General features: G+C 23.6%; 1 protein-coding gene across 1 annotated transcript in view; it reads right to left on the bottom strand.

Annotated features, from left to right (window-relative positions):
• Positions 1 to 13458, bottom strand: part of LOC117177745 (probable protein phosphatase CG10417) — a 38268-nt gene extending 24810 nt beyond the window's left edge. Inside the window, exons 1-2 of the mRNA XM_033368648.1 lie at positions 13202 to 13458; positions 1728 to 2007 (exon numbers count right to left, since the gene is read on the bottom strand). Coding sequence (XP_033224539.1) covers positions 1728 to 2007; positions 13202 to 13312 — 391 coding nt within the window. The 5' untranslated portion in view covers positions 13313 to 13458. The remainder of the gene's footprint in view (positions 1 to 1727; positions 2008 to 13201) is intronic.
• Positions 13459 to 13752: the final 294 nt, after the last annotated feature.

Below are 13752 nucleotides of genomic sequence, written 5' to 3'. Positions count from 1 at the left end.
AAAAAAAAAAAACAAAAAACAAAATTTTATAAAAATTCAAGAATTCTCAACCAAAAAGTTGAGTTTTCAAGAAAGAATTTTTTTTGTAATTTTTAAGAAAGTAGTTCCAACTTTAAAAGCTATTTTTTAAAGTTTAATACAAAAAATGTCTACAGAAAAAGAAACGAATTTTTAACAAAACTCAATAGTCCTCAAACAAAAAGTTGAATTTTCGACTAGAAAAGATGATTTTTCAAACAAAAAGATTAATTGATTTATATTTACAGTTGATAAAATTATACTGTTCTTTATCAAAAATTGCAACTTCAAACACTTTTAATTTTTATCTGAATTATATCCTAATTGAAAAAGATTTCGATTAACTGATTATTTTTAAAACTGTTGAAATCGAACTCTACTAAAAAGTTTAATTTTTAAGAGAATTTTTATTTATTTGTTTATTTTTAAGAAAGTTGATGAAGTTTAAAAAATACTTTTTAAACATGTAACCAAAAAGATTAATTTTCCACCGAAAAAAAGAAAAAACTTTTAAGAAAATTCAAAAATTCTAAACGAAAAAGTTGAATTTTCAAATGAAAAACATGAATTTTTGAACAAAATAATTAATTTACTACCAAAAGAGTTGCATTTTTAATAAAACTAAAGAATTCTCAACCAAAAAGTGGAATTTTCAACTAAAACACATTTGTACACAAAAAGATTCATTTTTAAACAAGAAGACAAATTTTCTACAGAAAAAAAACAACGAGTTTTTAACCAAATTCAAGAATTCTCAAAGGAAAAATTGACTTTTCAACTAAAAAAAGAGATGAAATTTTAAACAAATAGATTATTTGCAAGAAAATTCAAGAATTCTCAAACAAAAAGTTGAATTTTTAAGAAAGTAATTTTTTTTAAATTTTTAAGAAAGAAGTTCAACTTAGAAGCTATCTTTTTTAAACATGTAACCAAAAAGATTAATTTTCCACAAAAAAAGTTGAAATTTCAAATGAAAAACATGAATTTTTGCGCAAAAAAATTAATGTACTACCAAAAAATACACATTTTTAATAAAATTAATAAATTCTCAACCAAAAAGTTGAATTTTCAACTAAAAAACATGAATTTGTACACAAAAAGATTTATTTTTAAACAAGAAGACAAATTTTCTACAAAAAAAAAAACGAATTTTTAACCAAATTCAAGAATTCTCAAAGGAAAAATTGAATTTTCAACTAAAAAAGATGAAATTTTAAACAAAAATATTATTTTCAAGAAAATTCAAGAATTCTTAACCAAAAAGTTGAGTTTTCGACTAGAAAAGATGAATTTTTAAACAAATAGATCATTTGCAAGAAAATTCAAGAATTCTCAAACAAAAAGTTGAATTTTTAAGAAAGTAATTTTTTTTAATTTTTAAGAAAGTAGTTCAACTTTATAAACTATTTTTTAAAGTTTAATAAAAAAAATTTTCACAGAAAAAAAGGAATTTTTAACAAAATTTTATAATTCTCAAACAAAAAGTTGAATTTTCAAATAGAAAAAATTATTTTTTAAACAAAAAGATGACTTTTCTAAAAAAAAAAAAAAAAAATTTAAGAAAATAAAAAAAATTGAATTTTTAACTAAAAACCATTAATTTTTAAACAAGACAATTTTTCTAGAAAAAAAAAAAAAAAAAATGACGAATTGGGACAAATTTTTCTTCTGAAAATTTGTAAAATTCCCGGTAAACCGGGTCAACTTACCAGAGTCATCATTGTTTTCCTTTTCCTTCTCTGGTTCTTTTGTTCCTGCGATTTCCTTCAGAATGCTGATAACATCCGGTTTTGTTAGAGTAGCGTCAAATCCTAAGAAGGCATCTATCAGAGCCTGCTTGATGTCGCCCTTTTTATAGGCCTCGGTTGATTTGATAAAATCTGGCAAATTTTTGGCACAGTATGCTGCCACTTCGTGACCTCCGTGGCCATCGTAGACGGCAAATAACGAAGCATCTTCGTCGAATTCTATGCAAGCGTTGTGAGCATCCTACAAACACAAATTCGCAGACGATATCCTATACTATTCTAGATTTCAATCAATCAAATTTAATTATACTTATAAAAATCTCGTCAATACAGGGTGGCGGTTTTCATCGACGAAATAAATTCTCGGTCATTTCCCCGGTTCGCAAACATTTTTCACGGTCAATGAAATAAAAAAAAAATAAACACTAAAGCTTCAACATTTGCCACTTGAATAAATAAAGTTAAATAAATAAAGTAATAAAAAAATGAGCTGCAAATGAAAGCATTCAAAGTGGAACTGTTAAATTTTGAACTTTTAAAATTGAAATTTAAAAGTTTTTTATTCAAATGCTCAATAATGTACGCGTATAAAATTAAAGGTACTGACATTTTTTAATATAAAAAATATATAAATCCACGTTATCATTTTCAATGCTCTAAATTAAAAAATCAATAAATGAAGTTTAAAATTTTTAAAGTTATATAATTTTAAGGAACTTTAAGCTAGAAACATTAAATATTGAAAAATTTTTAACTGAACACTTCTTAAATTATAAATTCAATTATTATCTTTTTAAATAGTTTAAACATCATTGGAAAGCTTCAAAATTTTATTTCAAAATCTTGAAGTTGATTCAAATTATTTTGGAAATTTTTTCAGAACTTCTAAATTTTTGTCAAAATTAATTGAATTTCGTCTACAATTTTCAGAAAATCCTGTAAATTTTATCAAATATCTTTACAATTTGGACGTATAAATAACAATTGAACATTTATTATTTGTAGGCGAAATTTGAGTAGTTTTAAGAGATATGTAGAAGTTTGGAAAAGATTAAAAACTTAATGTAAAATTTGAAATAATAGCCCCATATAAAACAAAACGCAGATTTTCGCAGATTTTAAACACAAAAATTAGATTCTTTTCAAGAATTGTTGAAAAATTATTTTAAGTGAATATTTAAACAGTTCATTTGTAAATTATATATCAAAATTTAGAAATTTCACTTACAAATTGAGCATTTTTCAAATACAATTAAAATTGTAAAGTTTAAAGGCTCTCCGAAATTCTAATGATTCCAAGTTTTCTATGTCAAACAATTCACTTAGAGATTCTGTACTTTTAAATATTTGGTTTGAATTTACTTGTCTTAAATAAAAATTCAAATATTTATAAATATTCAACTATTAATCTTTTTTTTTTAATTAAAATTTTCAAATTGAACGGGTTAAAAATTGAATATTTTAGACTGAAACAATATTTTAAATTTAATAAAATCCTTTAATTAGGAATATATTATTATGAAGTTATTTTTGAGTTGAAAATAGTTTATAAACTTTCAGTCCCACTTTCACATTTGCTTAATGACCAAGACTTTCAAATTGAAACCGTTTAAGTTTTAACGTTGAAGTCTAAAAATTCTTAAATTTTGAACTGATTTAATTTCGTTTTTGTTCACTTTTTATTACTTAAAGTACAGATAAATTTAAAAAAAAATTGATAAAATAAAAATGTTTTTATCCAAAATATTCAAAATCAAAGGCTTTTTATATTTTATTTGTTCGAGTCTTTAAGAAACCATTTGAAAATTTTTTAAATTAAAAATGTAAGCTTAAAAATAAAAATTTAAAATGGAAAATTCTTGAAGTAAAAAAAAAATTAATTATGCATAGTAAGCTAAATAATAGCATAATTGAAAAACATTAAAAAAACTAATAAAGATTAATTTTGAAACAATAGGATTAATTGATTTATATTTAAAGTTATAAAATTATACTGTTTTTTATCAAAATTTTCAACTTCAAACGCTTTTAATTTTTATCTGAATTATATCCTAATTGAAAAAGATTTCGATTAGATAATTATTTTTAAATCTGTTGAAATCGAACTCTACTAAAAATTTGAATTTTTAAGAGAATTTTTTTTTTCTTTCTAAGAAAGTTGCTGAACTTTAAAAACTACTTTTTAAATATGTAACCAAAAAGATTAATTTTCCACAGAAAAAATGAATTAAAGAGAATTAAATTAATTACTATTATAATTATTATAATTTTTTATAATTTATAATTTTGTTTATAATTAAAATTATTATTATAATGATTAATTGAATTAATTAAATTACAAGAATGAAATAAAAAGGTTTTCATCCAAAATTTTCAACATCAAAGGCTTTTATTTTTTAGAGTTTTTAAGAAACCATTTGAAAATTCTTTAAATTAAAAATGTAAGCTTAAAAATTAAAATGTTAAATCATGTTCTCATCCTGCAACACTACACACACATCAAATATAAATTCTAAGGATGCTAGGGCAAAAGGAGCTCAAAAAAGAGGAAACAGGGTAATTAAAAAAGGGGATCAATAGGGAAAAAGAGTACAAATTTTTTTGTTAATAACGGGAAGGGGTTCCCAGTCAAAGTAAGGTTACACGATAATTTAAATCTTTTAGAAATTAGAGAAATGTTTTTTTCTAAAAGTTTATGGAAAATTCGATCTTTTTGGTCATAAACTAGTGTTTTTCTTTAAAAATTCATCTTTTTTAGTGGAAATTTCAACTTAACAACTACTAGGTATTAAAGTTGAGCTACATTCTTAAAAGTTAAAACGAAAAAATTTTCTTTCTTAGAAATTCATCCTTTTGGTTGAGAACTCTTGAATTTTCTGGAAAATGAATCTTTTTGTTTTAAAATTAATATTTTTTAGCTAAAAATTCCAATTTTCAGTTCAGAATTTTTCAATTTAGTTAAAAATTCGTTTTTTTGTCGGTAGAAAATTATTATTTTCGTTTAAAAATTTAGGAAATAGGTTTTAAAGTTGAACTACTTTCTTAAAAATTAAAAAAAATTAAATCTTTTTTTAAACAATTCAACTTTTCGGACGCGAAATATTTAATTTTCTTGAAAATTTAACTTTTCCGTTGTGCATTTTTGAATTTGGTTAAAAATTCGTTTTTTTTGGTAGATTATTCATTTTGTATAAAAAATAATCTTTTTGAGTTAAAACTTCAACTTTTAGGTAGAGTTCTAGAATTTTATTGAAAATTCGTTTTTTTTTAGCAGTAAATTAACCTTTTTTATTTAAAAATTCGGGCTTTTAGTTGAAGATTCAACTTTTTGGTTAAGAATTTTTAAATTTGGTTTAAAATTCGTTTTTTTTCTGACAGAAAATTAATCCTTTCGTTTAAAAATTTAGCAAATTGGTTTTAAAGTTGAACTAATTTCTTAAAAATTAAAAAATTTCATTCTTTTTTAAAAACTCAACTTTTTGGTCGAAAATTGTTTAATTTTCTTGAAAATTAATCTTTCTGTTTAGAAATACAAATTTTTGAGTTGAAAATTCAACGTTTCGGTTGTGCATTTTTAAATTTTGTTAAAATTCGTTTTTTTCCGTAATAAATTAATCTTTTTGTTCAAAAATCATATTTTTTAGACGAAAATTAAACTTTTTGGTTGATAATTACTTAATTTTGTTAAAAATTCGGTTTTTTGCAGTTGAAATCTAATCTTTTTGTTTCAAAAATCATCTTTCTTAGTTGATACTTCAACTTTTTGGTTTAGAACTCTTAAACTTTATTAAAAATTCGGCATTTTAATAGAAGATTATTCTTTTTGTATACAAAATAATCTTTTTGAATTGAAAATTCAACTTTCTGGTTGAGAATTCTTGAATTTGGTTAAAAATTTGTTTGTTTTTCGGTAGAAAACTAATCTTTTTTATTTAAAAATTCATGTTTTTTAGTTGAAAATTCAACTTTTTGGTTAAGGATTTTAAAATTTGGTTCAACATTTTTTTTTCCAATAGAAAATTAATCTTTTCGTTTAAAAATTTAGCAAATTGGTTTTAAAGTTGAACTACTTTCTTAAAAATTGCATTCTTTTTTAAAATTCAACTTTTTGGCCGAGAATACTTTAATTTTCTTGAAAATTAATCTTTTTGTTTAGAAATGCATCTTTTTAAATTGGAAATTCAACTTTTCGGTTGTGCATTTTTGAATTTGGTTGAAAATTCGTTTTTTTCGGTAATAAATTAATCTTTTTGTTCAAAAATCATATTTTTTAGACGAAAATTCAACTTTTTGGTTGAGAATTAATTAATTTTGTTAAAAATTCGGTTTTTTTGCAGTAGAAAACTAATTTTTTTGTTTAAAAATCATATTTTTTAATCGAAATTTCAACTTTTTGGTTGGGAACTCTTGAACTTATTTAAAAATTCGTCTTTTTCGTAGGGGATTATTCTTTTTGTTTCAAAAATAATCTTTTTGAGTTAAAACTTCAACTTTTTGGCAGAGTTCTTGAATTTTATTGAAAAATAGTCTTTTTTTAGCGGCAAATTAATCTTTTCATTTGAAAATTCATGTTTTTTAGTTGAAAATTCAACTTTTTGGTTAAGGATTTTTAAATTTGGTTAAAAATTAGTTTTTTTTCCAGTAGAAAATTAATCTTTTCGTTTAAAAATTTAGCAAATTGGTTTTAAAGTTGAACTACTTTCTTAAAAATTTCATTCTTTTTTAAAATTCAACTTTTTGGCCGAGACTACTTTAATTTTCTTGAAAATTAATCTTTTTGTTTAGAAATACATCTTTTTAAGTTGAAAATTCAACTTTTCGGTTGTGCATTTGTGAATTTTGTTAAAAATTCGATTTTTTTTGCTGCAGAAAACTAATCTTTTCGTTTAAAAAATCATCTTTTTCAGTCGATACTTAAAGTTTTTATTTATTTATTATTTTTCAAAATAAAAATTAAACTTTTTGTTTAAATTGAATTATTTTGTTAAAAATTCGTTTCTTTTTGTTGAAAATTAATCTAGTAAAGTGGAAAATTCAATTTTTGGGTTGATGGTTCTTGTATTTTCTTGGAAATAGATATTTTTATTATAAAATTACCTGTTTTACCAAAATTTAATTTTTTTATTTGATAATTTAACTGTTTTGCATAGAAAATTCGTCATTTTGTCTTAAAAGTTTAATAATTAAGAAAAATATCAACTATTTGGTAGAAAATTCGTGTTTATCATTCAAAATTATTTTTTACAATTAAAAGTTTAACTCTTCCATTTTTGTTTAAAAATTTACATTTTTTAGTTTAAAAATTTAATACTGAAATTAACTGTTGACTTATTACCAAAATTTATAATGCACCGCACGACCACGTAGAGATACAAACGCAAAAAATCAGTATAAACGTAAAATCAGGTTGTATCTAAAGACTACGTTACTTTCGGAAGTTTATGGATGATCCCTGATAAGAAATGTTATATTTTTCAAAATCATTAAATGATTTTTTCATTATCTCTGCGATTAAAACATTTATTTTAAAAAAATTGGATATATTTAGTACGTTGCAAATCCATTCACCGCCTTATAAAAAAGTTTGTCAACAAATAAATTTCGTTAAAAATAATACAATCAAAATAGCAATTACTTTCGATGAATTTTATTCAATATTTACCCTACATTTTATACCTTTTTAACTATTTGAAATTTCAATTAGATGGTCCTATTGTGGTACGATGTAAATATATACAATTTTAACCTTTCGGATTAGTTGTCGAAGGTGATTGTATACAGTTTTGCGAATTTATTATAAATAATGTTTTTTTTCAATTCCTATGAATTCACTTAATATTACAAGATATTCCTCAATATTTTTGTACGATCGATTGAGTAAATAATACTAAAAACATAATTAATCAGCCTTCAACCAAAAATTTAAGTCAAAAATAATAATTAATTTTCCACGAAAAAAGCAGACTTATTTTCAAAACAAATTGAGTTGAATTTTGATCAAGTAGTTTTATTTTCAAACAAAAAAAATAAATTTTCTACACGAAGACGATTTTTCAATAAAATACATGAATTTTCAAATAAAAAATTGAATTATCAACTATAAAAAGACAAATTTTCAACCAGATAGTTAACCTTTAAACTTAAGAAGATGAATTTTCTAATAAAAAGAAAAGATAAATTGTTAACCAACATTTGAATAGTTAAATTGATGTTAAACGAAAGAGATGGATTTTCAACTAAAAGGATGCAGTTTTCAAATAAAATAGTTTCATTTTCCGGTGAAAAAAGAACCAATTTGCAAGAAAAACAAAACTATAATTAAAAAAAAAGTTAGATTATCAAACCAAGTGATGAATTTTCAAACAAAATGATAGAACTTTAGCTGGAGGAGATGAATTTGAAACCAAGAACATACATTTTTAATTAAAATGATGAGTCTTTATATAGAATCATTAAATTTCCAAGAAATGGATTAACTTTCAACCCAGATGATTAATTTCTACAAAAAAGTAAAAAATTTCAACTAAAAAAGATAGCTTTTCAACCAAATATTAAATAGTTAGATTTTAAGTTAAAAAAATTAATTTTTAAGAAACAAACAAACAAAAAAATGCTCTGACAATTCCAGGTTTGATAGACACCTTTTAATAATATTAATTAATTTTTTTTCTTCAAATATTTGTCATTCCGTCCTCACCAAAAATATATTATAAATATACATTTGAAACTATACTCTTTAATGCTCTTAAAATCAAATTCAAAATAGTTTAAATTTAAGATATTTAAGTTTATTGGTTAGATCTAAAAATATTTAAAAAAATTTCCAATTTTATATCGTACAATTTCAAGTAAGAATATTGTATCATCTTCAAGATAGATGAATAATCAAACCAACGTTTGAATTTTTAAATATAAATAACACATTTTGTACCAAATAGTTGAATTCGCAACAAAAAATACGAATTTGCTACTAAAATGATGAACCTTTGACTGAAATAGTTTAATTTGCAAAAAATAATATTGAATTTTAGACCAAGAAGATTAATTTTTTTACCAAAAGACGAATTTTAAAATGAAATAGATGAGTTTTAAACTAAGAAAAATAAATTTTCGATCAAATATTTAATAGGTAAATTTAAAGTTATTTATCTATATTAATGAATTAATGCTTAAATACATATATGAATTTTTAACTCAAACAATAGAATATTTCACTGGATTAGTTAAAAAATTAATTTTCAACAAACAACAAAACGCACTAATTTATCAACTTATAACCATGTAAAAAAGATCATTTTTCAACCAAGAAGATTAATTTTCTTCCAAAAAGACCAATTTTAAAGAAAAAAAATGAATTTTGAAATTGAAAATAAAAAAGAATACATTTTTGTGCAAACATTGAACCGGTGAATTTTCAGTTAAATAAATTAATTGTCAACTAAAGAGATTCATTTTTCACTAAAATTGTAGAATATTGACCTCCATTAGTTAAATTTTACGCCAAAAGTTTACTTTATATTAAAAAAAGGTTCAATCTATTTGCTAAATCTTATCAGTTCAAAAAAATTAACTTTCATAAAAGAACGGATTTTTGAGGAAATGATTGAAATTTCAACTAAAGAGATAAATTTTATATTAAAATAATGAAGCCTCAACTAAAATAAATAAATTGTTAACAAAAGAAACATCTATTAAAAATAAAGATTAATTTTATCCTAAAAAGGTGAATTTTTAACAAATTACATAAATTTGCAAAAAACAAAGTTTATTTATAAATAAAAAATACCAATTTTCATTACTTTTCTAAATTGAAACAAAATTATTAAAATGATGTAAACTTGAATTTTTCTGCGATCAGAAGTAAATGGATTTTCAACTAAAAAATCGAATTGCAACTAAATAGTTATAGGTTCAACTGGAATGGTTTAATTTTTTAGTCAAAAAATTTATTTTCAAAACAACAAAAAAACGATTTTTCAACAAAATTGTTAAATTTGTAATCGATAAGACAAATTTTTCACTGAAATTATGAATCTTCAACTAAAATAGTTGAATTTTTAAACAAAAAGATAAGTTTTCGAACAAGAATAATGTTCTTGCCAAATCAGACCAATTTTTAACTAAAATGATAAATCTTTAACTGGAATAGTTGAATTTCCAACCAAACAAATGAATTTACAACAAAATAAGACACATTTTCAACCCAAAATTTAATGGCAATGTTTTCAGTTAAACAAATTAATTTTCACACAAAAAGATTAATTTATTTATTTTTACAGTTGATAAAATTATACTGTTTTTTATCAAAATTTTCAACTTCAAACGCTTTTAATTTTTAATTGTGTAAGTCTTCAAGACTGCCCTATGAAATTCTTTAAATTAACAATAGACGCTTAACAATGAAAATGACGAATATTTAAAGTAAAAGATTTCTGAAACTTAACTACTTTTTAAACATTTAACCAAAAATATTAATTTTCCACAGAAAAAAACTACAAATTTTTAACAAAATTCAAGAATCCTAAACCAAAAAGTTGAATTTTCAACTAAAAAACATGAATTTTCAACAACAAAATTAATTTACAACAAAAAAGACGCATTTTAAATAAAATTACATAATTTTCAGCTAAAAAACATGAATTTTTGAATGTTTAAACAATGAGATTAATTTTGTATTAAAAAACTTAATTTTAAACAAAATTCAAGAATTCTCAAACGAAAAGTTGAATTTTTAACTAAAAAAGATGATATTTAAACAAAAAAATTATTTTCAAGAAAACTTAAGAATTCTCAACTAAAAAGTTGAATTGTCAAATAAAAAACATAAATTTTTAACAAAAAAATTAATTTACTACAAGAAAGACGCATTTTGAATAAAATTAAAAAAATTTCAAATAAAAAACATGAATTTTTGAATGTTTAAACGATGAGATTAATTTTGTATTAAAAAACCTAATTTTAAACAAAATTCAAGAATTCTCAAACGAAAAGTTGAATTTTCAACTAGAAAAGATGATTTTTTAAACAAAAAGATTATTTTCAAGAAAACTTAAGAATTCTCATCTAAAAAGTTGAATTGTCAAATAAAAAACATGAATTTGTATACAAAAGATTACTTTTTAAAAAAGATGAATTTTTTGTAAAAAAAAAAATTATTTTTAATGAAATTCAAGAATTTTCAACGAAAAAGTGGAATTTTCAACTAAAAGGTGGAATTTATAAATAATGAGATTAATTTTATATTAAAAAAAAAAATTCAAGAATTCTCAAAAGAAAGGTTGAATTTTCAACTGAAAAAGATGCATTTTTAAACCAAAAGATGATTTTCAAGAATTCTCAACCAAAAAGTTGAATGTTTAAGAAAGAGATTTTTTAATTTTTCAGAAAGTAGTTCAACTTTAAAAGCTATTTTTTAAAGTTTAATCAAAAGAAAAAAAATTTCTACAGAAAAAACGAATTTTTAACAAAATTCAATAATTCACAACCAAAAAGTTGAATTTTCGACTAGAATCGATGATTTTTTAAACAAAAAGATTAATTTTCTACCAAAAAATGAATTTTTAACAAAATCAAGAGGACAAATTTTCTAAAAAAAAAAAAAAAACGAATTTTTAAGCAAATTAATGAATTCTCAACTAAAAACTTGAATTTTCAACTAAAAAGGTGAATTTTTAAACAATGAGAATAATTTTGCATGAAAAAAACACGAATTTTAAAGAAAATTCAAGAATTCTCAACCGAAATTTTGAATTCTTATTTAAAAAAGATTAGTTTGCAAACAAAAAGATTAATTTTTTCTATCGAAAAAAACCGATTGCTTAACCAAATTCAAGAATTCTTAATGAAAAAGTTGAATTTTAAACTAAAAAACATAATTTATGCCAAATTTAATGGTAAAGTTTTCAGATAAACAAATTTATTTTCCTTCAAAGAGATGAATTCTTAACTAAAATGATAAAGTATTCAAAATGAATTTTCAAATAAAAAAGATTCATTTTTAGGCCAAGATTGAACTCATAAAAATTCAATCAAAAAGTTTAATTCTCATCTCAGGAGGTGCATTTTAAACTAAAATCAACCTAGAAAGATTATTTTTTAATCAAGAGAGGAAAAAATGGCGAACAAGCCGTCGAATTTTCAACCAGGATGGTTAATTAACTACAAAAAAATGAATTTTCAATTAAGATATATATTCAGGGAAAAATTGAATATGCAGGTAAATTTTAGCAAAAAATTAATTTTCAACTTAAGATATGAAATTTTAACTTCAATAACGGAATATTTACTACGATTAGTTGAACTTTCAGTCAAAAAATTAATAGTCAACTAGAAAAACTAAATTTCAACCATATAATTAAATATTTTTTTTTAGTTAAAATATTGAGTATCAAAGAAAAAAGCGAATTTTCAACAAAATATATACATTAAAAAAAAGAGATAATTTTTAATGAAATTAAGGAATAGCTCAACTAAAAATGTCAAAAAATTCAACTAAATAGTTGAAAAACATTTTTATAAAATTTTATATAAGAATTATGAAAAAGTGTACACGTTCTCGAAAAAAATTTCCGAGCTTTTAGAATTTAGAAGCCAAAACAGAAAAAAAATAATAATCCAACCTAACAATGTTGCTCAAAAGCAAACAAATAAATTATGATTGTTCCATGTTAATTCGTACCTTTAGATTCAGAATGTTTATAAAAAAAATATAAATATTTACACAAATCATGATAAATTGCAAACAATGGTGCGTCACTCCTAAGTTGTAACGACCCGAAATCACTTAATAATACTAGCACGAGACGAGTCGTGCACTCGAAAAAATGGAGGTTATGTTTGTTGCAGTGTCCTCCCAATGCTCAACTCGCAAATACCCATTCACATCATTTGCAAATGACCTAAAATAAACTTCTCGAAGGAATTTCCCCCAGTTTCAAAATTCAGAAAGCAAAACTGCAGCTACTGATTGCTCACGTGATAAAAGCACAGGCGGCAAAAGAAAACGAACCGAATTCGCTCCAATTTTGTCGGTCAAAGCTGGGGAAAATTACCAGAAGTCGGCGTAAAATCTGTAATGCTCTAGAAACGAATAACCTCTTCGAAGAGTTTCGAACCGAATTTCATCAACATCGGTGGCACACGATTAGCCGGTAAAGGAAAATAAATGAGCTGAAAATGCACATGTTCGCGGTAGAATGGCATCTTTGGAAAGCATGCAAATGTATATTTTCAAGCGATTCGCAAACCGCTCGTTCCGCGGAATTAGTTTAGGGTGAACGTGGAAGCTTTTGATTGTGAAGCGGGTGTGAAACTGGGGGGAAAAAAAAGTTGGAGTGGTGCAAGCCGGCTTTCGGCGAAATCGGAATTTTTGAATATGTAATAGCGAGTAACGGTGTAATGCTTGTAATGCGGAATCTCGAGAGTTTAGCACTTACCTCTTGACTAATTCGCCAGCCTTGCATGGAACTCGCGCCGTACGCAACATTTTTGCCCACCTGGTCGCTGGACACTTTTTCGGTTATCGGCTTGGACAAGTAGGCGCCCATTTTTAGTGGCACCGGCGGCTGACACGTTGTTCGCTAATGATAAATGTGATTATCGTGATTTCACTGGGAAAATTCAGAAACGCGAGTGCGCTGCACGGTCATTAACTGGCAGCCCCCATTACCGGTTGTTTTCACTGCGAATCTGACGCCATCTATCATTTCTTTAGGCTCTCTGGGCGCATGCGCTAGTCAAGTTCGCGCCAAACTGTCGGCGTTGAATTTCAGATTTGGCGGGATGTTTGAAGTAGATGATTTCTAAAGACTGGTTTTTACCGTTTTTGTTAGGCATAGCATTTTTTTACTTTTTAAATATATGAGAATTCGTATTTCACATTAGACAATATTATTTATATTTTTTCATTATAGTATATACTTTGAAAATTAGAGATTTTTGGAATTCAGATTGCGCCTGCATATCCTCAATCCTGTTTACTCTGCAG

Source organism: Belonocnema kinseyi, chromosome 8, assembly GCF_010883055.1.
Source record: "Belonocnema kinseyi isolate 2016_QV_RU_SX_M_011 chromosome 8, B_treatae_v1, whole genome shotgun sequence".
Lineage (NCBI taxonomy): Eukaryota > Metazoa > Arthropoda > Insecta > Hymenoptera > Cynipidae > Belonocnema > Belonocnema kinseyi.
This window is presented reverse-complemented; position numbering and strand designations above follow the sequence as displayed.